The 25904-nt window shown below is 50.3% G+C and overlaps 6 protein-coding genes; 2 read left to right on the top strand and 4 right to left on the bottom strand.

Annotated features, from left to right (window-relative positions):
• Nucleotides 1-516: 516 nt before the first annotated feature.
• CHC_T00004140001 (hypothetical protein) lies at nucleotides 517-2424 on the bottom strand. The gene is made up of 3 exons (XM_005715460.1): nucleotides 2384-2424; nucleotides 807-2255; nucleotides 517-547 (listed from the first exon to the last, which is right to left on the bottom strand). The coding sequence occupies exons 1-3, from the start codon at nucleotides 2422-2424 to the stop codon at nucleotides 517-519; spliced, it is 1521 nt and encodes a 506-aa protein (XP_005715517.1).
• A 7164-nt stretch (nucleotides 2425-9588) lies between these two features.
• Nucleotides 9589-10796, bottom strand: CHC_T00004141001 (hypothetical protein). XM_005715461.1 is given in 2 exon segments: nucleotides 9589-10232; nucleotides 10233-10796. The coding sequence occupies 1 exon segment, from the start codon at nucleotides 10794-10796 to the stop codon at nucleotides 10233-10235; it is 564 nt and encodes a 187-aa protein (XP_005715518.1). The 3' UTR covers nucleotides 9589-10232.
• A 7-nt stretch (nucleotides 10797-10803) lies between these two features.
• CHC_T00004142001 (hypothetical protein) lies at nucleotides 10804-11124 on the top strand. Its single transcript, XM_005715462.1, has one exon. The coding sequence runs from the start codon at nucleotides 10804-10806 to the stop codon at nucleotides 11122-11124; it is 321 nt and encodes a 106-aa protein (XP_005715519.1).
• Nucleotides 11125-11305: 181 nt separating this feature from the next.
• CHC_T00008997001 (Translation initiation factor eIF3, subunit D) lies at nucleotides 11306-12925 on the top strand. The gene has a single exon (XM_005715463.1). It carries the CDS (start codon nucleotides 11306-11308, stop codon nucleotides 12923-12925), a length of 1620 nt encoding a protein of 539 aa, XP_005715520.1.
• A 10172-nt stretch (nucleotides 12926-23097) lies between these two features.
• On the bottom strand, nucleotides 23098-23262 carry CHC_T00004143001 (hypothetical protein). Its single transcript, XM_005715464.1, has one exon. The coding sequence runs from the start codon at nucleotides 23260-23262 to the stop codon at nucleotides 23098-23100; it is 165 nt and encodes a 54-aa protein (XP_005715521.1).
• Nucleotides 23263-25828: 2566 nt separating this feature from the next.
• CHC_T00004144001 (hypothetical protein) overlaps nucleotides 25829-25904 on the bottom strand; it is a 3039-nt gene continuing 2963 nt past the window's right edge. Inside the window, exon 1 of the mRNA XM_005715465.1 lies at nucleotides 25829-25904. This exon is cut by the window's right edge and continues 2963 nt beyond it. Coding sequence (XP_005715522.1) covers nucleotides 25829-25904 — 76 coding nt within the window.

A 25904-nucleotide genomic window follows, 5' to 3' on the forward strand; every position in this document is an offset into this window, starting at 1 on the left:
AAGGCAGGGATGGACGTATTTCGCCGTCGATGGGACTTGATGAGATACTCAATGTCATTCCAAGTGCTACTTCGAAAAGACCAATCTGTTGATTCATTCGTCAATACTTTAGAGAGACGAAGCAAATGCTTACGCCAAGTTGGGCGGATGAGAACATACTCCCATGTTTGTGCTCTTGTCGCAGATTCTTCGAGGGGTGACTACATTGCAGTTGCTCTTTTGGCCCCAGAGGCCCATGGGAACGCAGGGCGAGGACCATGCATGATATATGTGACTATCAGATCAAACTCTGTGGGATACAATTCAACTTTCCGGGAAGAATGTCGATTGTGGCTATCTCCTCGATATCGGGTACTGTTTCCCGATGATGATTTAACGGGCGAAGCAAAAGCCCTAGCCCTAAAACCTCAAGACGCTTACTTTATTACCACCTCACCATCCAACTTGTCTCCTTATCAGCGCTGGCGCGCTGCACACGCCGTTCGTGTGAAGTATTAAAACACACGTTTATATTGTCTATTGTATGTGACAAAGCAGACCCTCTAAACTACAGATTGAGATAGCTACATCAATCGTTCAGTAGTTTCGAAAAGCCTAGAATCTGTCCGACAAGGGCTGGTGGCAATGCGCCGTCAAGTGTTGAGCGGTACCAGCGACTACTGTTATAAGCGTTCCTGGGTGATCTACTTACTCAGCGTGCACGTAGTTAGAGTTGTAGAGAGCGTTTACATGTTTGTGCACAAGCTTGCTAGGTTAACCGTTCAGATGAGAGAATAAATCAGCAGGGGGTTTTGCTACAGTTTTACCGAAAGTGGTTTCGCCTGTGGTGAAGCAAGTTCTCCACGCCGTGGTTAACGGCATGTCCTCGAAGTGGCGGGCGATCGTTCGTTTGGCGGTCATGTCTTGTCTTTGCCCGAATCTTAGAGAGCTCGGCATTTGAATACGAGTGAGCAATAGAGACGGCTTCATACTCTGCAAGAACTTTCTTCAATTGCTTCTTCAGTGAAGCTATCTCCTTGGATTTGTCTTTGAGCTCCTTTTTCGCCTTCTTGAGCTCACCACCAAAGACTGCGACCCTCTTCTGTGCCACCTCAACCTCGTGGCGACACTTCCGCATCTCTTCAATCTTCTGCGGCTCAATTCGTTCGAGTTCTTTTGTGAGTTCCAGGACAGTACCTCGGAGACAATCGTGTGCCTGCTGTTGAATTGCAAGGGTACGCAGGAGCTCCTTTCCGGCCGCATCGAATCGATCATTCTCTCTTCGCACACAGTCCAACTCGGTGGACAGGGAATCGTTCTCGTACTCATCAACGACAGTGAAACTTTCAGCCTGTTTGCGTTTGTCCTGAGATGACGTAGTCGTTGCGGAGATGTCAGCGAAACGTCTATCGCTCTGGTGGTTACCGGCGCCAGTACACCTGACGTCCACTCCTTTGCCAGAATGTCCAGAGATACTCTGTACACTTTTTGCGTCACGCGCAGAGACAGAAAGCCTCCTCTCGATATGGCTAGCGACCACACATGCGGCCTCTCCAGCTTGCTGTACGCGAAAGCTAATGTGTTTAATGTGTTCATCCATGGACATCCTCTGCTTTGTTCCTCTCGCTGACCGGGCTTGCTCTTTGGCTTGATATCTTGCCAAAAGCTTCTCATATGTATCCATAAGCTCCTTGTTGTCCCTCTTTAGTCGCTCCACAAGCACAGATTGTGCACGATAAGCCCCTTCTCTCGCCGTAAGAATGTCGCACAGGCTTTTGGGATCCATCTCTGCGAGTACGGCTTTTTTCAACTCGCAACTGGGTTCATGTTCAATGCCGGGAAGGCCGTCAATATTTTCCTTTCCTCCGGCGCATTTGCAAAGACCAAAAGAACTCTTGCCGGGGCGCGACCTATTAGATGCTGCGTCACTCTTTCTGGCAGTGAGTGCTTCCTTCGCCATAGAGTTTTGATGTGCCTCTTTGGCCATCTTCAGCTCCTTGCGCAAAGATGCAATAGTCTCGTCTTTTGCATCAGCACGATGCTGAATCTCTGCACGACGATTAGACTCCCGCATCAACTCTGAACGAGCGTGAGAAATCTCATGAAGAGCCTGGGAGAGATCTTTCTTTAAGGACTTGAAGTCCGCATCAATTTGGCCATCAATGTGAAGAAGCTTTTGGAGGACAGCTTCGACGCTCGGGGAGGATGTGGAAGTTAGCTCATCCGCCACAAGTTTGATGGATGCAGTGGAAAAGGGGCGTGAAGAACCGCCCATGCTGCGCGGGATGGATTACCGTTGTGATGCAATGTCTGTCTCGAGGGACGAGAGTGGTGGTGCTTGATGATGAAAGTTGCCGGGAAAGGGGGTGGGAGGGGGGAGGACGTATATCAAGAGTTGTTCGACAGGATCATGTGTGTTAATATTGATCCACCCCTATCCCCCATCCTGTCACTCAAATTACGACATTTTGTCAGGTCCAAAAATAGGCTCAATACCGAGGGAAGAGAGTTACGAAAAATACATCCGTTGAGAAACCAGGAGAAGGGTGGACTATCGCAGAAACGTGATGATCGGACTGACACATTTCAAATTTTTGAGTTTGAGTTTTGAAGAGAGCGGTTACGTCATGTCCGATAGAGATCATACGTCAGCGCGACTACATCTTGACAGCAATGCGCCCCGTCCGCGTATGTATGGTACAGTAATGACTGTCTGTGTACAAGTATACTGTAGCTCGGTCGATCTATTTCACTGGCACAATTTCAAATTTTGTCCAATTTTCTGGACAGCTGCAATTTTCTATTGGCTGTTCTTTTATTCTGTACTGAACTGCTAATTTATAGCAGTGCGAACTGTCCATGGATACCACGAACCAAATTTCTGTGTTAAACATGAACACTTTCAAAGTGACAAAGTCTTGAGAAGCTTCGACCGTCGACCCTACGACAAGGCGCTGTCTGAACGCAGATTATCTCAATCTCTGATCTTGAGATCATGGGCATTACTCTCTTTGCAATAAATAGTAAGGAACCGTAGCAATCAATGAGAAGAATTCGGTGGCACGCCCGCCTTCTCTGCATTGGGATGCAGCTTTTTCAGGACATTCTTTTTGTTAACGCATGGTCTTGAGGATAATGCATCCTAATCATCCCACTTTCCACTCCTAATTGTTATCCTTCAGACTTTCTCTCCGGATGTGCCTCCTTCGTTTAACCATAGCACTATCCGCACCTAGTTGAAGCTTGTCAGGGCGCTTAAATTTTCTTAGCCCTTCTCGGAATTCTCCTTGTTTCAAAACTTCTAGCAATAAACATTTACATACCCCCAAAAACGGGTAGTCCTGGTTCCGTCTCTTCGCATTTCTTTGCCTGTTGGGTATTACTTTTGAGTTCTTGGATTCCAAGCAATGCAACTATGTACCGAAAGCCGTTTGTCTTCAAGGAACAGGGATAGGCTCTCCTTTCGAAAGAATTCTGATGTCCATGATAGAACCAACATACAAACCCTCAACCAATCTCGTCTTCTCACGTTAAGAAATCCTCATGCCATCAATTTTCATTTGAGTATCTCTTCTAAAGTAAGAGACAGGAGAGATGGTCAAACCATTTCTGGGTCACGGAAAGGGATTCTTGCTTCAATAATTCATACACGAAAATTAATTTTACTGGCGGGGGATAACACCTTCCTAGGGCTACGATGAGAGTTGTTCCGCAAATCGCAAACACTCTATTCCCTTTTGTAAACTGAAAAATGCTACAGAGAGAGGCTTTACATTTTTGACATAGGAAACCGAAATTCACTTCCGTCGGGAGCCCCGATCCGGAGAACATGAAAACAAGATATCGCAGCATGGCTTGGAAGGGGCTTAAAGGGAAGAGACAATGGAAGAGAAAAGCATGGAACTCATTGCTCGCTCTCGGAAGCGAGAGGGTGGTGACACACGCTTTGCAAGGCTCGAATTTTGGAAATATGAAGCTTGTCTTTCGAGAGGTGAACGATAGGATAGGGATTCGCCTGGTGATGAGAGAAGCCATGCAACAAATCAGCTTCATATTCTTGAAACAAAAACGCCCTGATTCTACAGCAACATTCCACTATTTCTTCCAGCAATTAAGTACTTTTCCTGAAACCATTGAAAAGTTAGTGGATGAGTTCTGGAATTGAAATATTGCTAGTGACTGCGTATTTAATTGTCAGCTTGTGCATAAAACCCCCCTTTTAATCATGTGAACTTGTCAAAGCATTCTTTCATCTCTGAAGCACATCAAGCATGCCCATGTGACGCTCAGTTATTTTCTAGTCTCAAATTTCAGCATCTTCCTCCCTTCAACGTCGGATTCGTCTTGTTAAGAACTTGCCGAACAATTTCTAAGCAGTGCAGATTTAAAGAAACGCAATGCATAGTTTTGCGATACTATCTTGACCCCTTGCGCAAATGCGTGACCGGTGCAGAATATATCGAATCAAGCATTGCTACAACAGGACCAAGCAATATCAATATTCGACAATGGATCAAAGTCGGAATGAAACCCTTTCGGGGTTCTGTAAAGGGGTTCTGTAAAGATGAAGCTTTTAATGCAGAGTACTACTGTACAGTACTTCTAAATGTCGTACTCCTTGTTTTTTGTCGATGAGAACTTGGCAAGGCACCGAGTTACCTTTGATAGAAAAGTAGTTTAACCTAGAACAAAGCACGCCATGCAAACATGAGCATGAACATATCATAAGCTTACATAAAGAAGGAAGGATGTGCTTATCCTGGACATGTTTTGGGACATTGGTCATCCTGATTCCTTATAACAAAGAAAAACAATTTTATATGGGCATATTGTAGCCCAACTTGATTCGTTCAACAAGAAAGAAGAACATGCGTTTAGAGCCCTGTTGCTCTACTCATTAGTCTTCGAAGATGACTGGGGCGTGAGAGAGACTTTCGTCGTTTTATACATTTTGTTTCACACTGTGCTGCATCATTTGAGGGCCCAACTATCACAAAGAGGTCGACCGCAGCCCTCTAGGGGACCTGAGGGATATTGTGGCCCTCAGAGCATGCAGATTCTGGGACTATTATTCTTTCTTGCTCCTGAACATGATCCTATTCCCGTGGTGTAGAGGAGCGGCCCTCAGGGCCGCAGCACCGCAACACAATCACACTCGAAGAAAACATATGAACCTCCGGGAAGCGCGCATTGTAAGGTAGCAAAAAGATGTCTCGAGTCTTTACCTGAAGATGGATACACTTGTGTGCTGCACCTGCAGACTATATTGCAGGCCCAAACTCATGATTTCATGTCGGTTGAGGCTGCATTGAGACACAAATGAATATCATGCGTCTGGCTTAGACTACACGGCATTGCCGTTGGGGACAAACTGAGACTCAGCTGAATAGTTGTCGCGCACATGTTACGGCGGAACACAAGCGCGATGCAATATTTAACTCATCATTTATTTCCGCGCCCAGGGAGTCGTGGAAATTATTCTGTCCATCAAGGCCCATCCTTGCGTACCGCGTGATGGCCCGTGGGAAAGTGTAGAACGACGTCTGCATCTGTGTACAGTACCCTTTGTCATGCGTTCCACGTGGAGCAACCCTCCGCTTTCGCTCAGATGGCATGGCACAATCGCACCATAGGCTGAGAGGTCGTTGTTTGGGAGCACACACTGGGCCAACTTTGTGAACCACCGCGACATAGAATATCTAGCAGGTAGAGTGACTGGAGCATCAGACTCTCACTTAGTACTGCTAAAATGTGTTTCTCCCTCTGTATATCTGGGGCCCTTTAAACCCCTTGCTGCGGGCAGAAACCTACTGTAGGCCATGAAAGTCCCAGAAAATCTCCAGACGAGATGCAACCGCAGACGAGGGAGAAAGTTCGAAACTGGCGCCACCGCTGTATGCCTTCGAGTGCATTATGCGGCCCTTTATGCTGGACAAGGACATAATTTAGTCAAGCGTTTCTCGAAATCATTCGCTCTGGGTATGTGACTTAATTGAGATAACTCATGTCCCGCAACCTTGCGACGTCTTCACGACCGCTGCACCAAACTTTCTTCCTTTTCGGACTGCTCCTTTTTTTTGAAGCGCAAGATCTTCGATGCCCTAGTTCTAGCGCTGTGCTGTCAGTTACCCGAAAAAGACTTTCCTTATCAGCTGCAGCTTGTGTCGATCTCTTATTCTACGAAAGTACACTTAACCACTGTTCGGCTTCCTCATCGCCGCATGGTCTGTACATTTGCACACCACTCATCCACCTACTCGTTCTGTTTTTCGTCGTTTTATCCTTCTACGCTTACTTCATATTCGCTTGAAACCAATTCAGAAAGGAGGAGAGCACCCTTTCAATTAAGTAGCACTAACTGCTTTCAAGCCGAGCAGCTGCCTTTTATCGAGCAACAGACCATTTTTCTTCGCATCTCGCCACCTGATGCCTCGCCAGAAAACTTTCGGTGTATACCTCTACGTCCAGGTCCGTGTTTGTGGGAACGTTCTACCACACCTGGTACCGCACATGCTCCAGCAGGTTCCTGTTGGTGATCGCTCTTATCTATTTCGAAAGTATGAAAGATGCTTTTCGGGAGCGGATGCGGTAAGATTCTTTCGTGCGAAGGGATACGCCAGATCAGAAGGAGAGGCCGTTGCGCTTGGGAATGTTCTGCTTAGGTCGGGTTTGTTCCGCCATGTCAAAAACGAGCATCTGTTTAGGAATGGAAACTATTTCTACAGGTTTGCAGCTCATGAAGAATACGCCATTGAGGAAGAAACACTGAACTTGAGGAGTTCCCGTCTGATGACTGTCGCTTGCAGTTCCTACATGCACATCCCCGAAATTACAAGGGTACAGTCCATTCCAATTCTCCCGGATGGTTCTGATGGTTATGAAATGAGCCGATTTATCGAGGGTTCGCTCTTAAGCGATTCGCAGCCCGAGTATTCTGAAGCTGACGTCCTGGTTCAGACGGGTATTCGAATAGGAGCGAATACCTTTCCAGACCTCGTCAGCGAATTCGGGAATGCCAAAGATCTGATCGCAACGAACATTTCAAAGGGGAAAGTTCTTGAGAAGTCTTTCACTGGTACACAGGCAACAGGATGGCTTTTGCGACACAGCTATGCCAATACAGCAGAAGAAGCTATTCATATTGGAAATGCCATGATGTCGTCCGGCGTCTTTTTTCCCTTGCAGACAGAGCGTCACGGCTTCGAGTGTAACTCTATTTATTATCGCATGACAGCAGATATGGACATTACGAAAGAACTGAGGAGAGGTGCTAGAAAGGACAACTTCCTGAAATTCTTCGGTTTTGATAGAACAAAGGCAGAGAGAGGTCCCAGCAGGCAAAGTCCTTGGTTTGAAGACGAAATTTTTTTTTCATCTGCTTCAAGTGGCAGTTCTGAGCGTGTTTCATAATGCTTCGTTGAAGCAAAGCTCGGGTAGTTTCAACCTGAAAAAGGGTTGCAATGTTATTGTAAATTCATTATATGGTCTAAAGGAATAGATACAATTACGTATATTTATATGATGGTCACGTTGTCAATAACGCCACCAAAATCACAAATGAAATATTCAACAAGCGAATTGCGGAAGAAGAGGAAACGGTAGTCAGTTTTTACCAAGACGTCGATGGAGTAATTCCATGTAACTTCGGAATATCCGATGGTTGAATTAGAAGGCGAGTTCGAAACGGAGAGCCAGGGCCCGGGGGATCTCGAAGGCTGCAGTTCGAGTATAACATTGTTGTTTCTGCACCCTTCATTGGCAACCACTGTGATTTTGACTCATGGTTGTCTCATTATGTATACAATTGTGCGAGTACTCCTTCATAATTACACTGGGTCGTTGATTTCGCGTCTAAAAATGTTCTTTTATGGCTTCATTAATTCTAGAAATGCATGAAACGTGCTCCCAGTGTGATCGCCAAATTGAATAAATTCTTTATAAATGTAGGAGCATTGCGATCTATCTTGTTTTCTAAACACCAGCCACAGGTACTTCCCTTTTCTCATAGACGGCATAAGTCCATCGTTTTCGGTAAGAATTGTTTGAAAGAGCGCACTTCGTGTCCACTTTCTAGCACTTGAGAGTTTTTTTACTGTGTCGGACATCCCCGAACTGGGCTGTAGTACAGAAATACCTTGTCATCGTACGGGCATTCTTGCCATTCTTTGTTGTATCCGCACGAAGTTGCAGTATAAACGTCAAATGAAGCCGGCAGGCCTGGCGGAGGCGTGGATGAACGCGAGAGCTTTGCAGTAACTGCATACGTAGTACCAGGAGTGAATGCGACCCCACATGCCTGAGCAGTTTTCGGAGATTTGACAATGATGTATTGGCTGCTGGGGGTGCAACCTCGAAAGACGACCTTGACTTGCATCACTGTGTAGACGTAGTGTGCGTCACCGACATCCCTTTCTTCAATTGCGTCAACCTTGAAAATTGGGGATGAATCTTCTTCGAATCCGTCTTTAACGCTTGTAGGCATTGAACAAGAGCATGATGGAGTTGTCGAAGCAATTTCCAGAGGAGAGACGTTTGATGAAGACTGAGCGATAATAACGGAAAGAAAAGACAAAATGAATGCCACGGCAGTCACGAACTTCATCATTGAAAGGCCGGACGGAAGTCAATTCCGGCTGTTGCTTGATCGAAAACCCTGCAACAAAAAGGCTATGAAGAGAGTTCTCGATGCCAACTCCAGTAAGTTCCCAAAAGTTCTTCCCAAAGCAAACCGTTATGAAAAAATCTTTGAGAGGCCTGGACATGTACTCAATTCTGGACTGGAAAATGGTTGACAGAATGGGACTATTTCCGGTACATCTGCCAGAAGAATGTACTGAAACAAGGTTTGGGATAGCAAACGATGTATCCAGTAGTGTAAATGTGTTTTATTGATGAAGCGCAAAAAGCCAACAACGACATTTCCAGAGGCCCATAAAAGATTAGCAAACGACCGAGGGTAGGTGTAATGGGCTTCATGAGTCTGTTGGAGACTTGGGACGCAATGCCCACCATAGAAGGGATTCGTTAATATCGCAAAGCCCCAATGAAAAGAAGCAACTTCTAACCTGAATGTTGCGTTTGTCTAGCTCGCACTTCCTTTCCTCTTTCATTTCATAAACTCCCTGGTTTTCAGGGTATCTGTTGCATGCGAAAGAGATTCTTCGCCATTTACTGTCGCAATTGCGAAAAGTTATTCTGGGTCCACATAACATCGTAAAAATTATGGGCAGAATACAGAAAAAAAACAGCGGTTCCATAAGGTACATAATCCACGATGTACTGTAGTGCTTTGCGAAAAATCTAAAAGACTTACAATTAAACAGGCGATTAACACCGCCTGTTTAATTGGGTAAGTCTTCCCACTGCACGACTCAACTAGAATGCGCTGATAAGCAGGAGTCGCCATTCATTGACGATATGATTCAGAGAATGTACTCAGCACAAAATGCACCTGCTTAAATGAGGTGAGGGCTGAATGACACAATTGTCGATATGTCAATACCCTGCCACAGAGAGGAAGAGTACCAGGTGCTTGGAACGGAAAAATGCGAGAAGAGTGTGGAAGATCGCAGTTTGCTTTTTGAGATGACTTTCCGTGTTTGCCAGTGCTCAGCAACTTTGAATATATATTATTTCACAATCGGAGCGCGGCAACCTTTTCTTTCTATCGAAGGAGACGATTCTACAAGTGCTTGGTTTGGTTTTACTAGGGAGAGGTTGCATCTCCAGTGAGGTTCTCCAAGAAACGTAGCCTTGTTCATTCGGACGTTTGTCCTGGAGGGGAAAACCGCAGTAGCATTGCGGTCCTATTTGACTGATTGGCTAAGAGCTACTGTCAAATAGGACACAAACCGCATACCACCACTTTGCTTTGCATTTTCTTTCGATCCTAGGACAATAATTTCTCCAAAATTCAAATCGAGAAAGAGCCGGGCGCGAAATTTCCTTGTCCTTGAGCTAAAATCGAGTGCAGGTGTGTGATCATGTCTTCCGGTAGACTAAAGATCGGCCAGACGATGACATGCGATCTTATGGCACGGCAGTGCGCTGTCTCAGGAACGTAACGATCAAACAAAGAGTTAACAATAATTCTGTCTTCACGCGTGAAGTGAAACACTCACAAGGCTTGAAACAGGTATGGCTGCAATTGTCATGAGATATGACAAGAAATTGGCCACCGCTCGACCTCTCAGACTTCTGCAGCCTCCACAAGCCCTTGACCTGTCCAACCCAGCCTTGACATAACCATCTTTTCAGCTTGCGCCATCTGAATCGGCCAGCGTGGACACACAAACAAAGAAAACCATTGTCAGAAGCAGCTGGCAACCCAAACAGCAGTTGCTCGCATCCCTGAAGAAGAAATTTGCAAGCACACATCCCCAACTTACATTGTGTCGCTCATCGTCGTCCTGGTGGTCGAAGCCCAATAAGTGCAGCACGCCGTGAAGGAGCAACACACGCAACTCATCGTTAAGACTGATTCCCCTTTTATCCGCCGCTCGCTTTGCAGTTTCCATACTCACAACAATATCCCCCAGCACTTCCCCGCTAGCGCCGTCCTGCTCGAATGATAGAACGTCTGTTGTCAAATCAATACCTCGCCAACGCAAGTTCAAGTCTCGTATAATTTTATCAGATACGAGGGATACGGACAGCTCCGCTGTGCTTTTGGGTGTCAGAAAAGCCAAAAGTCTTGCAGTGTCTTGCTCGACGCTGTCTTGGATGTCTTTGTGCGGGAGTACATCCTGAAGGGATACGTCCACTCGAGAAACTGCTGTGATTCTGTGTGCTTCGTCTGATAGGGAGGCCCTAGTCATGCGCGGTATGGTTTTCGTTCCTCCTCTAATTTCCTTTTTTCGCAGCATGCACATCGGTGTGGAAGTCAGCGTCTCCTTACCCAAATGCGTTCCCACGACCCATGTCCCCGCAAATGCGATGTGTACCTTTCGCTTCACCACACTTTCTTTACGGCTCCACATGGTCGCAGTTCTTCATGTAGGACAGCATCCGCAACTCGTTAGACAAGGACAAGGCCACAGAGTTGCTAGATGTGTTTTCTGTTCTGACTGGAGATCAAGCAACATATCATGCCTACAGTTCTTGGTGTTGAACAAGACCAACCATTCACCCCAGGAGATTGGGTGAATTACATGTGTAGATACACGTGTACATGTGTCAATATTATTGCTTACAGTGCTTCCGCCGTCGATCCTTTGCAAAAATTGGTTCTCCCCAACTGATGCGGTGCAACACTTGCTGCAACGCATAGCGCGATTATTGTCGAGTTTGGTTTCTGCAAGTCAGACAACGACTTTATCTACCCGTCATGGCCGAGTTCGGGCCTTTGACAATCCACGACAATCCTGATGGCTGGGGTCCACCAATGGATCTCGCGCCGGCTAAGTTCCAGGATATGCCGTATGCCCCATTCTCAAAGTCCGACCGCCTAGGCCGCGCGGCCGATTGGACTTCCTTTGGGAACCGCCACCACCGCGATCCCACTCCGGAAGACCCCACCTCCGAGTTTACCATAGTGGACAACAAAGTCATACCACGCACAGGCGGCTACGGACGTGGACGCTCCTCGTTTCGCGGTTCTTACCGCGGTCGTTCAGGCCGCTACGGAGACCGCGGTGGCGATCGCGACATGAATAGACGATCGAACAGAGGTGGGCGGGGGTCCTCTCGTGGTGGCAGGTCCAATTATCGTTCTCGATGGGAGGATCGTCGAAACATTCAGAGAGAGTCCAGTGTCGAAGTCGGCACCGAATGGGTTCAGCTAGAAGAGCTGACCTCCAACGCTTTGTCCAAGCTTTCATACAAACCAGTTACTAGCGGTGAAACTATCACCACGTGCGGTGTACTGCCCTACGTGGATCGCACTTTGGACAAGATCACTGCGAAGAATCCGAGGCCCTTGCGCAAATCTACAACCGAGTATCCACGTGTTACGACTACTGATGACCCTGTCATTCGCAAGATCGCAGCTAGTGGCGAGGGTTCCGTTTTCGCAACTGGTGCCATCCTCGCGCTTATCATGGCGGTTCCTCGCTCGGTGCAGAGTTGGGATGTGATTGTGCAGAGAATTGGGGGCAAACTATTTCTGGACAAGCGCGATGGTTCTATGGTTGACTATGTTACGGTGAATGAGACATCGCATGACGCGCCCAAGGATGAGAAGAATCTCACTGGCGACGAAGTGATCAACTCTTTCCAGAGTTTGTCTAAGGAGGCCACAAAGATCAATGAGAATTTTACGCAAGCGGTTGTCAGCAAGACAGACGTATTCAAATATCCCGAGGGCAACCCGTTTGCAGATGAAGTTGAGGGGACACCTGTAAACATTGCATACCGCTACAGGAAATGGTCTTTAACGGACGATATTACGATTGTGGCCAGATGTGAACTGGACGGTGCCTTCAAGGCTTCCGCCGCAGAAGATGAACCATTGCCAATATCGATTCGTGCCCTCAATGAGTTCTTTGATCCCAACGCCAGGCAGCCGACAGATTGGCGTGGAAAGCTCGACACTCAGCGCGGAGCCGTGTTGGCGACAGAAGTGAAGAACAACGCGTCGAAACTCGCGCGTTGGACCGCAGAGGCGCTTTTGGCAGACACAGACCGAATCCAGTTTGGATTCGTGTCGAGGACAAGGGCGGCCAAAGCGGATTCACACACTATTTTGGGCGCTCAGATGTATCGTCCGAAGGAGTTTGCATCGCAAATTGCGCTCAATACAAGCAACATGTGGGGAATTCTCAAAGAAGTCATCGACTCGTGTTATAAAAACCTGGAAGATGGGCAGAAGGGTGTGTTGTTGAAAGACCCGAACAAGTCTATCCTTCGGTTGTACCATGTTCCAGATGACGCCTTTGAAGAAGACGAAGAAGAGGATGATGAGGACGAGGAAGGGGACGATGCACAACAGGGTACGTTGTTTATGTAAGATAGCAGTATGGACATCCGACAGTGTGCAAATTTGATAAACTGTGCGGCGCTACCCTCTCGATGAATCACAGAATGCCACCGTGTTAGGTGCGCTTGTGGCGATTTCCCCTTGTTTAGTGCTGCTGTCCGGTAAGCACATGCAGGCATGTGCTTACCAGACAGAAACAATGGCGTGCGCAGCAAGTGTCAGCGGAAAACTCTGTATCTTCGTCAGAGGGATGGCCAGCCCTCGTTTGTCTCCATACTTGCCCTGAGAGACGAGACCCACCGCTAACGATGCCGGATTTCTACAAGTCAAATGAGTTTGTTCTAAAAAACTACGGTGCTTAACCTTTGTTTTACATGTAATTCTGCCATTGGTTGTGGTAGTATCCATCTCACACGAAAGCGATATACAGACGAGGTGTCATGTATATTGGTGGTTTCTTTCTCATTCACGCGACCGAGCAGTGCGCAGCTAGAGGGAATAGAATAGACAGGATGCCTACTTGATATCTTTTTTCTCCGTATCATCTGGTCGCGTCCTACATATCTCGTTGGTGGTTTAGTTTTGAATAAACGTTACAAGTTTGAGCTTTTTAATCCACAGTTGCTCCCGGATAATTATAAGATAAATCTCTGAATCAAAAAGATTACATTTGTGGGACAATATCGATAACCACAGACTGGGATGTGGTCGCTCCCCCGAGCTTCAAAGATTGGAATTTCGGATTTCCGTTTCTTTGGTGGAGAATTTATGTGTCGGAGGACAAGGTTTCATATTTTCACGTCATCGCAAGACTCAGGATGCGCCAGTCCTCCGAAGAGGGATGTACTATACCAAGGGTACAGTACATTTTTGAAGACCTTAAGAGCATTTAAGATGCCTTTTTGCTTTTAATGCCGCCGAACAAAGAGGGAACAAAGAGGAAAGGGCCAAACAGGGCTGGCCCTCGGGGCCAGTGCAATGCCTGGCCCGCACACGTGTTAGTTACATTTTGATTGGTTGAAATAGATGCCGTTCCGTACAAGTACATTGTCAGAAACGGGGCAGAAGATGTGACACACTGCCACGGCCCTGGGGGCCGGTCTTAACAGAGCACGTTCTTGCCCACCACCACCGAATTATGAGCCAAATTTTGTCGAACTGCACACACGGAGCTTTGCTTCAGCAAACGCACCGACCACAGCAGTCTCGCGGCACGTTTCCACAGTAGGATACTTGTTGTATGTGGTCCATAAAGTATCGACTCAGATGGGCCTCAGCTCTCGATATGACGAAAGAGGTTTGTGGCACGGCCGCTGACAGCACCGCCTTGTGATGGGCATTTACACTCTGAGGGCCTCACGACCCGGTCCTTTTCGCACAAGCAGATGCTGTGTGATGTGGTTTTTTGAGAAATTTTTGCGCTTCGGCTGGTTTTCACTGCGACAAGAGGGAGTAGTAGAAGGGATACAGAATGCCAGGATTCAAACGCGGCAATGCGATGTGGAAAGAATACCAGTATCCAACACGTCGTCTGAAAAAAAAAAAAGTTCAGGTTCAAATGCCTCAGACACCGAACTACTCACTACTGGCTGGGCTGGCGACGTTCACAATTTTCTCTTTAGCCGGGTACGGCAGCCACTGGGCAGGAATCTCGAGAAGAGGAGCACTTTTCGGTGCATGCTCACAGCTAACAAAGGAGCCGCAACTATGGCCGTACGGTAGTGTAACGTGTCAGGATGCTACGAACCCGGAGTCTACCTGCTTACGCATACTTGCTGGCATCATGGTCAACCAAAAGCCGGAAAGGGCAGACGCGCTGTCAGACTGCGTTGTGGTTCGAATTGACGGCAACTTCACAAAGAGGCAGGGCATGCTTCTAAAACCTCTTGTTGTGGAGGCGATCCTACCCGAAGTCGAAATGTTGCAGCTGTTGGATTGGGACGCTTACAGCCTAGGACGCGGGGAGTGGGCCGGTGACATGATAGCTGAGTTGGATCCGAGATCTAAAGACGTAAACACCGGATGCATGCAATTCAGGCGGAATTCGAGAACACTCAGCGTTGTCGGGTCGTGGGCGGAGAAATCCAGACGGGCGTTTCCACGCGGGGACGTGCATGATCAGCAAACATTCGCAGGCGACAGATTTTATGATGCCAATGTGGTGATCGCTGAGCCCGGCCAGTTCTGCGTGCACCCAGTGTACGTGGAGAAACGGCGACGAGGTCAATTTTTAATCACGACGTTTTGGGTTCACAAGTCGGTAGAAGCCTTAACAATGCTAGCAGTGGCAGTCGTGGCGTTACGAGTCTTGTTAACTCTGAGGGCGCTCAAGGAGCTGACGGAGGCTGGGTTGACGTCAAGTTGGGTTATGATTTTGGATACGTGGTGTTGGATAGCTGCTAGGGGGCTATTCGCAGTAGCAGTAGGAGCAGTAGCGGTGTCGGAGACGGTACTGCCAGCGCGTTCAGTCGCTGAGTTGTACGGCGTCAACGTTGAGACAGGAGGGAATCCATACGGGTACTGGTCATATCTAGCAGTGATGATATTGCAACTGGCGAGGACCAAGGCGACAGCGCTGATTGCACCTATGATGACCGAAGTGGCGATATTCGAGGTCAACTGCAAGTCTGAACAATTCTTGCTAGGAGGCATAACACTGGCTGGGGTTGAGGGCGTGGCCGATTGCACTGGGAGAGTGAAGAGCAGGACGCGTCGGGTGAGAGCGGTGTGGTCAGGGAGCGGAAGCCATTTGACGACCGACAAAGGTACGAGTGTCCCTGTCTCGGAGTGGGCTGCGGTCAAGGGGGTCGGGCAGGCGTGGAGTCGTAGTGGGTGGGCCAAGTGGAGCAGCGAACGACATAGCGTGCGGAGGAAGAAAGAGGCCCGGTTGGCGGATTGTCCGGATTGTGGGAGTGTTCCCACGAAAAGGGGTCACGCGCGTGTATGCGAGACCGCGCTCGCACGAGGCAGACGCGCGGAATACGGTGGGTAAATGAGGTAGTTGTGAGGGCACAGAGCCGACCACACTGGTCCGGAGTAAATCGTAGGCATTTACTCCGGCTTTCTCTTGCTTCTTTCCGATGCCATCCTTCTGAAGGGTACTACGGATGGACAGGGCAGGACAGGTGATCTCACCCGTAACACTGCCAATAGATACTACTTCGCTCTCAATAGATACTGCTTCGCTCTCAAGAGCGAAGTAGTATCCTATTGGCAGTGTTACACTAGTCATAATTCCTGTTGGCGAGCTCACGTTTGGCAGTCCACTCGTGCCCACGCTGCGAAAGACCGTCGAGTATTGACCAATTTTCTCGCGATCCATTCGGCACTTGCACTTATACTGTACAACGGTACTGTACACACACCATACTGACTACTGCATGGTTTCCTATTCGTTCCGCAGCTTCTGCGGCCCATGATACCCCAAGCAATGGTGCGCAACACTGCCTCATCTTTCTACGACATCACGACAACAGGATGTCCTCCGCCTACCGCACCAGTCGACCGACTATCTGTCTCCGCTCCTATGGACCGCTGACGCGCCGAGGTGTACGCACTTTCACCCTGCCTTTGATCCAACTGGCTATTCCGATGCATCGATACATATCTTGTACAGTACAGTATGTGGACGAGACACCTCACCCGTCACGGCACGTTGAACCCGTGATTTGGCTCTATCCCACAACAGGAGGCTCGCCCCAGGAAACTCTTGGGGCGCCATCTCGTCGGTCGTGAGATGGAAACGAAACGAATCTCTTGCGCCATGCCTACACTCCCGCCCATCTGACAACTACTTAAGCTCGCCTGCGTCGACCACCACCAACATTTGGCTCCACGTACCAGCAACAACTCACAAGCAACAACAAGCAAAACCAACGATGCTTCTCTACTTCTTTTCCCCGTTCCTTGTCTCCATTCTCGCTGTCTGCGTCTCCGCAGCCCCTTTCCCGAGCCCACTTTCAGCTCGTCCGTCAGAACAGTGTAACACGCCAGCAGTTCCGGGGCAGCCGCCCTCCGATTCTTTCTGCCGCAACCCGCCGACAGACTTTGTCGACCTGGACATCTACAAGGGCACCTGGTTCCAGATCTATGGCTCAGGTAGTGCCCTGAGGTTCTCCGGCACCGCCTGCACCACCGCCGACTACAAACTCAACACAAACGGCACGGTCGCCGTGCTGAATTGCTCCGTGCGCGAAAAGGGGGCCATCCCCTCCTGCGCCAGAGCTATCGCCTCGCCAAGGAACGACACGACAGACACTGGAAAGCTCGAGGTTTTTTTCCCTTCCTCCCCTCCTAGTCCGGCCAATCCCGGGCGATACAATGTCGCTGCTCTCCTTGGATCCAACCAGTATTATTTAGCGGCAGCTGTCTACTCTTGCAGTTCTATTCCAGGCGTTCCCAACCAGAGTGGCTTTTTCATCATCTCGAGGACGGCCTTCTTTAAAGAGATTATATTGTCCCTCCTCAAGCTGCGGTTGTGGTGCAAGGGGTATGACACGAGCCAAATGTTCACGACCATTGACCAGGAGAATTGCAAATACTTTTTCCAAGACTCTGGCTTCAACATTCAAGGATAGTAGTCCTCTCCTCAGTCAGCGGTACAGTATTAAAGAGCACTTTACGTAACGCAAAACACAACAATTAAAATTGAACAGAAACAAGCAAAGAAACAAGCAAAGAAACGCGCATCTCTCACACGCTTTGTGACACGTGGTTGGGACCGGTGTAAGTAATTGGAAGTCTAAGTTAGTAATTGTAGACCGCGCGCAAAAAGAGTATAAATGCGGTGGTTTTCGGTCGTCCTGTACGACCGAGAGCAGAGAGACATCACACATCACAAAAAAACACACACGGGTAAGACACGGGACGACGTACCCCGTTTTCACCCTAACATGGTACTCTTGTGGAGGGCCGACGCCAACAGTCAGGCGGGTCCCGCTTCCCTGGTGTTCGATGGTAAGCACGAGGCGGATGTCGCCAAGTTCTTCTTTGTCTACGAAAACGTCGTAATGAAAGGCAAGTCCGACGAAGACAAAGCCGGAGAGCTACTGTGCTACCTGCAAGGGGAGGCTTTCGACTACTACTATGAAACATACAGCCAAGACGGTGGACTGAACGAGGCGGCCAGCGACTACCAAGCCGTCAAGAAGGCATTGCTCGACCGTTTCGAGTCAGTCCCTGAACCGGAAGAAAACATCAGGCTCGCAGTCGCGAGTAGGTTGGACGGCAACGACGTGCTCGCGTCGTTAAACGCGATGGATCGCCGCTTCGATAAAGCAGCTTTCAACCCCGAAGCTAAGTTCGGACTACTCCGGAACGCGGTCATGGAGCACACCGACGTGTCACAGTTCGTCTTGTATAGGGCACCTACCTCGTATGGGGAGCTCAAGAAGGCCGTTAAGGACTTCGTGTCTGGCCGCAAAGCCTTTATAGCTGCACACAATGCTAGGCAAACTCAGCCTCCGGCGCCTAGGCGCATTCTACAGAGACCGGAAACACGCCAGGAGCCGGACAAGATCGAAAAGAAAGTGGACGTGCTGGCAGAACGGCTAGCAGAACTTTCTTTGTTGGTAAAGAAGAATCAGACAGCAGATCAAGGTGGCCAGGTCCGAACCTGCTCATTCTGCAAGGAACCGGGGCATGGAGCCACCCGATGCCCTTCTAATCCGCGCCGAGACACTCGTTGTTCGAATTGTGGGAAGCTTGGTCATGAAAAGGAGACGTGCTGGACCAGGCTTAGAACGGCACTGCCGAGGGCAAGAGCCACGACTCAGTCCACAGCACCTGCGACAGAAGGTTCAGGGAATGCCCAGGTCACCTATATTGACGAGGCGAACGACGGAGAAGTCGTGGCCGTCACCAAGAGAAACGCAGACGGGGAACCTCTTCCCAAGCAGCACAAAACGCGGGAGGAAGTGTCCATTCCCAGGCTTCTGAACCCACCTGTACCATTTGAGATGCAAAAGAGGGCTCTGCCACTTCAGGCGGGGCCAAGGAGGTCCCACCAGAGGAAGAAAGCGAAGAAAGTGACCAGAAAAGCATCCCTCCAGGAGTATGTGAGGAAGTATAATGTCGTTTCGGAGCTTGCAAACGCATCTTCCGGACTCACTTTCGGACAGCTTGTTCGCGGCGATGCGGAAGTGGCGAAGAAGGAGATAGGCCGCTTGTTTGCGAAACAAAGAGTCCGTGGTCGTGCTTTCGCAGGTCACGCCGATACGAAGTCTCGAAGGCTGCGGCTGGTAACTGTGAAGGTTTATGGGACGGAAGCTCAAGCCCTGTTAGATTCTGGGGCCGTACCGAACATAATCTCGCCAAAGTTTGCGTCTAAGCTTTGCCTCTCCCCGCAACCGACTGAGAAGCATATCACGGTGGCAGATGGTGCTAATGCGCCCTGCCTGGGATCGCTTCATCAGATACCAACATCGTTTGGTGAACTTATCGTGAAGTTGGACTTCCTAGTCGTGAAAGGATCGCCGTTCGACCTGATCATAGGGCTTCCGACCCTTGAGGGACTACAGGCATGCATTGATCTTGGTAAGCAGCATGTGCAGATGACAGTAGGTGAGAATACCACCAGACTAGGCCTCAACATGGATGTGGAACACGTTTCACGGAGTGCGGCCTCAACTGATAGTGAGGATTTCACCTCCGACTCTGAGGCTGTACCTGGCTCGTCTACGACAAGCGACAATGAATTTGTCTTGGCGACTCTTGACCAACCACCATTTGAACCTGATTTGGGACTCACCAAGCTACCGGATGGAGTCGAATATGAATTGGATGGGGTTCCTGATCTAGTGAAAGAGGGCCTAAAGTCCGAATCGGAAAACGCGAAAGGAGATGGCAGAGTAGACGAAGAAGGCCCGGGACGGCTTCAAGTAGCCCTTCTCGGGGAGAAATTGCGCCACCTGGCTTTCGAGGCCAGGGAGAGCATTGTGAATTCTATCCAGAACTCAGGGATCGTAGCTTGGTCACTCGACGATTTAAGACCGGCAGATGTTCCGGTGTCTCACTCGTTTGAGCTAGAAGATCCAAGCCCCATTACTCACGCTGCACGTAGGCTTCCACCACGCCACAATGAAGTGGTACGTGAGGAGCTCCGTAAGATGTTGGAGGCGGGAATAATAACCCCCTCCATTTCGGCGTGGTCCTTTCCTATCGTTATCGCATCGAAGAAAGACGGAAAACCCAGGTTCTGTGTAGATTACCGCACCCTCAATCGCAAAATGAAAGCCGATCGTTGGCCCTTGCCAAAGATCGAGGAGATCTTCGATGATTTAGAGGGGAGCTCAGTCTTCACAACGCTTGACTTGTTCTCGGGGTATTGGCAAGTCCGAATGGCTGAGAACTGCAAAGAGAAGACGACTTTCGTCTGCCGTTTTGGGACGTTTCAGTTCGAGGTAATGCCGTTCGGGTTAATGAACGCCCCCTCTACGTTCCAAAGGATGATGGACCAGCTTTTCCAAAGGCTTAGCTTCGTTAGAGTTTACTTAGACGACGTAGTCGTCTTCTCGAAGTCCGTTGAAGAGCACACTTCACACTTACGTGAAGTCTGCAAGGTGATTGCTACGAGCGGGCTGAAGCTTAAGATCTCAAAATGCAGCTTCGCACAGTCCCAAACGCGACTGCTTGGACACATTGTCACCGGAGATGGCGTCAAAGTGGACCCCGAAAAGGTCAGCGCCATTAAGAGGGAGAAGGAGCCGTCCAATGCGACAGGGCTTCGTAGCTTCCTTGGTCTGGCGGGATACTACCGCCGCTTCATTCCCAAGTTCGCCGAGATCTCTGCTCCGTTACATGAGGCCACGTCTACTAAACGGACTTTTAAGTGGACGGCGGAGATGCAGGAGGCATTCGAGAAGCTTAAGCTCAAGTTAACCTCCCCGCCAGTCTTGGCGTTTCCCGACTTCGAACAACCTTTTGTCGTGGAGACTGATGCATCCTCGGTCGCCGTCGGAGCTGTTATGGCCCAACGAAAAGAGGACAGGAAAGTCCACCCGATCCAGTACGCAAGTCGCACGATGACGTCAGCCGAGAGGAAGTATTCCGCCTGTGAGCGAGAGGCCCTGGCTGTGATCTTCGCTTTGAAGAAGTTCCGAGTTTACCTGCTTTCAACACAGAAGTTCACGCTAATAACAGACCACCAAGCCCTGCAGTATGCCTTTAAGAAGAAAGACATTCACGGGAGGTTTGCAAGGTGGATGGACTTCCTAGCAGAATACGAATTCGAAATTAAGTACCGCCCGGGAGGAAAGAACGGTGCAGCTGACTTCCTGTCCCGCCTGAAAGCCAAGGGCGAGGATGGAGTCGACTCTGACGACGAGGGAGATCTTGTCTGCAGTGTTTCGGATCCTCTAGAGGCGCAAATGGAGTGGGAACCCCATCTTATTGACATTTCAAGGCACCTCGGGGGTATTGAGATGAGGGAAGTGGATGTTCGTCGACGTCGGCTCAACCGCCGAAGCGCCAAACGTTTCATGGCTTGTAATGGACAACTGTTCCGTAGGACCAACAATGGACTACGCGCTATCCCGCCTATAGGGGCTCGCAGAAGGATCATTAGAGCCTTTCACGACGAAATAGGCCATTGGGATCTGCAAACGACGAAGAGATTCGTCTTGGACCGATATTGGTGGCCTGCCGTCCACCGAGACGTGAACGACTACGTTCGGGGATGTGACGGTTGTCAGAAAGCCATACCAATTCCGAAGTACAAGACCACCCTTCGATTTCCCATGACTTCGTTATTTGATACATACTCTATCGATTTTGCGGGACCATTGCCTCGTACGCCCTCTGGACGGAGGTACATCTTTATTGCCGTGGAGCACCTGACAGGCTGGCCGATTGCGAAGGCCACCGTCACCTCGACGGCAGAGGAGGTGCTGAAGTTCGTGAAAGAGGAGATAATCCACTGTTTTGGGTTACCACGTGTCGTTGTCTCGGACAACGCTACTTGTTTCACAGCGTCGGTCTTGAATACCTTCATGGCACGAAACGGGATTAAGTGGAAGACAGTGCTCGCCTATGCGCCTATGTCGAATGGACGGGCAGAGCGGATGGTCGGCACATTGAAGAGAGCAGTCCGTAAGATGATTCTCGGTGCCTCGCCTGCAATTGTTGAGTGGGACAATGCTCTACGTCAAGTCCTATATGGATACCGTCGCAGGAGGATGGCGGTGGGATTGTCCCCGTTCGAGCTGCTTTATGGGGTGTTGCCCAGGATGGCGCCTGGAGACCAAGAGCCTCTCTTCGGAGTCTCCGAGATCCGCCACCGGCAAATGGAACTCCTGCAAGCCAGAGCGATGCGGGCAACAAGAATAATCGGGCGCAGAGCTGCAACCACATTAACAGACGGTCGCGAAGCAACTTTCAATGTGGGCGACGAAGTGTTGGTCGCAAAAGGGGCCGCCCTCGGGCCCATGCAGAAATGGCCTATCGCTTTGTCAAAGTTCTATGGCCCATGCCGAGTTGCTCGTGCGCGCCATCCGCGGTACACTCTAGTGTCGCCGCATCAACGCTACTCGAGAAGGGAGATACATGCCAGAAGGCTGGTCCTCTACAGGAGGCAACCGTTGCACCTTCAGTGAGGCAAATGACTAGGGATTTTTACGCTTTGAATTGAAAGATAGTGAAATGCATATGAAGTGCTGATTACTTGCTACAAGTAGATAGAGAATGGGTCATGGAGACAATGGGAATCACCAATGACCTGTAATGCTGAATGGAACTTCCTGAACCGCGAATCGCGGCTTTCTTGTGCGCTCTGCGGCTGCTTGCGCGTCCAATTCTGCTCCGTTTCTTCTTGGAAGGGGTGACGACGAGAACTTGGTGCAGTTCGGAGACGCCAACGAAGATCCCGTCGGCTCCAACGCATGCTTGGACCGCGCCCGCGCAGAGCCGAAGCGGAAACCCCTCCATACAATCAAGTACAATGGAATGTATGGTCGAGACGCAGATGCTGTGCATTATGTGGGGCAAGCCTTCTAAAGTCGCGACATAGACACCCGGGTCGAGCCTCAAGAGGAGTCCGAGAGATGGACTACGAAGACCCGACCCGCGGAGAGCGACTTCATCTTGATTAAGGTGTTTTCCAGCGTCATGGGAATCTCGGATTCGACGCGACGGAGAGCCGGTCCTCTCAAAGAGGAGGCTGTTGCGGACTAAAAGATCCCAGTACTTGACGGCAAGGTTCGGGGACCCTAGTAGATGGAGCCCGTCTTGGAAACCTTGGTTACATCTGTTCGAGATGAGAGCTCGAACATTAAGTGGTCGCGGCTGGCGAAGCGAGCGGCTTTCAGAGCGAGCTGCTTCCGCTGGCGCTTACCTCCCGTGCTCTTCGCCGCTGTCTGCTTGGTCGTCGCCATCGTATTACGCTATGAGGGGGGCCAAAGAGGGCACACGGGGACTGAAACCCCACCTGCGTGCCTCTCGATCTGGCGGGAAGCAGGAGGTCTAAGCTACGACGAGGACCACGGAGGCACGGCGGAAGAGCGGCGAGAGCTAAGCAGCGCAGGAAGCAGGAGCCCGAAAGAGCTAAACCGAAGCTGGGGTGGAGCGAGAAAGGCGAACGGAGAGCGACGGCAGATACCACAGGAAGGGAAGGGGGGTCCGAGCCCCAGGTCTGTGCTGATATAGGCTGGAGGGTTAAAAAAAAAATCAAAAATCAAAAAATCAAAATCAAAGGCAAAATTTGAGTGGCCGGGGCCCGTGGCCCAGCCTAAGTGGGGGGTTGTGTGACACGTGGTTGGGACCGGTGTAAGTAATTGGAAGTTTAAGTTAGTAATTGTAGACCGCGCGCAAAAAGAGTATAAATGCGGTGGTTTTCGGTCGTCCTGTACGGACGAGACGGAGAGAGACATCACATCACAAAAAAAACACACACGGGTAAGACACGGGACGACGTACCCCGTTTTCGCCCTAACAATTATTTACCAGCGATGTGAACCGCGGAAAATGGTGAGGTCTAGTGCGAAAATTTTATGTGTGCCATTTTTTCTACACCCAGTTACCGCATTTAGTGTCACGCACACGATTTCGGTGTGGGCCCACCGCCTTAGAGCTACACTTCGGTACACATATTAGTGGATGTAACATTACATTACGCCATCCTCGAGGAAATGTGAACGATTTGGAGTGATACAGTAGCGTTGTGCCGCCGCCGCATGGCCACGCCCGCCATCGTCTGGGACGTGGAATCTGCGACGACGCCGCCCGAGGCGGCCCCCGCGCCCGAGGCGGCCCTAATCCCGCGGCCAATGCCGCCCAAGCACCTGCGGCCGTCCCTGAGGCCGAGGCTCCGCCAGCGCCCGCGGCCGAGCCGGCTCCGCGCAAGCGCAAGGTGGGCGCCCACCTTGCGCTTGCCGGCTCGCTCGCCCGCTGTGACGCACACCACAGAGGGAGGGGCCACTCCCACGCGGAATTCACGCCGCGCCTCCGTGTGTCGCGCGGCGCCACGTACCGCGCGTACGGGACAGTGTCTCATATACGGCCCCCGCCATCAGCCGTCGCCCCCGCCCCACGCCACACCCCCCCATACACGCTGTACCTTGCCCTCCCCACGCCCGCGGGCGGCGCTGCCCAGACGCAACGCGACACGCACCGCTCGCCCGCACGCATCTCCGCGCCTCTGCGTCTCGCGCTGCGTGCTGCCCGCCCGCGCTGCATGCCGCGCGCGCCCCTCTTCTCGCTCGTGTCAATATCGCTCGCCGCTTCGCCTCACCCCGAACGGCCCACGCGCTCTTGCTTACGGTGACCCACGCCGCCGTGCCAACCGCCGCAGCTTTACGTAAACTTTACCCTTCAGAAGGGTACAGGGGTGCCTCGTTAATGGATCCGCAAGGTGTCATAAGGCCAGGTGGATCCATTAGCGGGGTGGATCCACTGTGTTTATGACTACTTGTACAAGTATTGATAAGCGTTTAATTCGGCCACCAATACGTCTTTAGTTGAACGCAATAATATGTTAGCGCCTGCGAAGAGACAGAAGACAATCGTGGACTTCTTCCGGACAAAATAAAAATGATGGCTTTTTTCTTTCAAAAACCTTCCAAAATGTTTCCAAAATTTAGGATTGATGCATTGCTGGACGCCTGCTGTCAGTATTCAGGTTTCAAAGGTGCGAGGCTTCGAAGTGGATCCATTAACGAGGTACCCTTCTTACCTCCTCTCCTCTGACTCCATCCCATCTACGCTTGCCCGACAGCACCATTGCCGCCTTATTTCGCAATTCCTTTCGGGTCACCCACCCACTCCCCCTACCCACAACAGTCTTCGCCACCCCGCCCTGTTTCCGTCTCGCCTGCCAGAATGGCAATCCGACACCAGACCCTGCACCCTATCTGCGCAGCACACTAATCACAACAACACCCCACACCAGAAAAAGTCAGCGCCCTCACCTGGAAAAACCCATCTACTGCTGTCACACTTACGTACTTCAACTCGCAACCCCAATCAACGCATCCATCTACTGTGCTACGCTACCCTTGTGATGGTTCTGGTGCGGCGCGCCGGGTGTGGCCGCACCTCAGGGACGGTCAAGGTAAAAGTAAATCGAGCTCCTCGTCGCTCCCCTATCTCGGCAAGTCGATGGGCATGGTGATGCCCCCCGCCCCTCCCCAGGGCAGGGCATTTTTTTAATCGGCCCCGCGGCCTCCGCCTTTCGCTTCGGGATCTTCCTGTCTCTTAATCTCCGCGTGTCTCGAGAAATAATTCGCCAGCCAGTACCGATCCGCTGTCTCCTGTCAATATGCTACAGTACCTTGATCTCGCTAAACACCTGCACCTGCCTTGCAGGTGCAACACCTTGGCCCTTGGTACACTTTATTCGTTGCAGACACAAAAACACCCCCACCTGCCTCCTTACCATACTTTACATGTCGTGGTGTGCCATCTACCGTGCCCGACCGTACCGTCAACAACATCTCGGTCAGCCTACACTACACTTTTCACAAACTCCCGAGTCCTCAACTCCGTGCTGTACGTACTGTTCTGCACGCCACCACAGAGT

Source organism: Chondrus crispus, genomic scaffold (genome assembly GCF_000350225.1).
Source record: "Chondrus crispus Stackhouse genomic scaffold, scaffold_214, whole genome shotgun sequence".
NCBI classification, from domain to species: Eukaryota; Rhodophyta; class Florideophyceae; order Gigartinales; family Gigartinaceae; genus Chondrus; species Chondrus crispus.

What these genes read in the sequence shown, in the direction of transcription:
- CHC_T00004142001 (XM_005715462.1), top strand. Translation starts at nt 10,804, where the DNA reads ATGGTTTTCGTTCCTCCTCTAATTTCCTTTTTTCGCAGCATGCACATC.
- CHC_T00008997001 (XM_005715463.1), top strand. Translation starts at nt 11,306, where the DNA reads ATGGCCGAGTTCGGGCCTTTGACAATCCACGACAATCCTGATGGCTGG.
- CHC_T00004141001 (XM_005715461.1), bottom strand. Translation starts at nt 10,796, where the DNA reads ATGACTAGGGCCTCCCTATCAGACGAAGCACACAGAATCACAGCAGTT.
- CHC_T00004143001 (XM_005715464.1), bottom strand. Translation starts at nt 23,262, where the DNA reads ATGGCGACGACCAAGCAGACAGCGGCGAAGAGCACGGGAGGTAAGCGC.
- CHC_T00004140001 (XM_005715460.1), bottom strand. Translation starts at nt 2,424, where the DNA reads ATGGGGGATAGGGGTGGATCAATATTAACACACATGATCCT. An exon ending in ATATTAACACACATGATCCT is followed by an intron (nt 2,256 to 2,383) that starts GTCGAACAACTC and finishes CATCCCGCGCAG; the next exon opens with CATGGGCGGTTCTTCACGCC. An exon ending in CACAGGCGAAACCACTTTCG is followed by an intron (nt 548 to 806) that starts GTAAAACTGTAG and finishes CTCAATCTGTAG; the next exon opens with TTTAGAGGGTCTGCTTTGTC.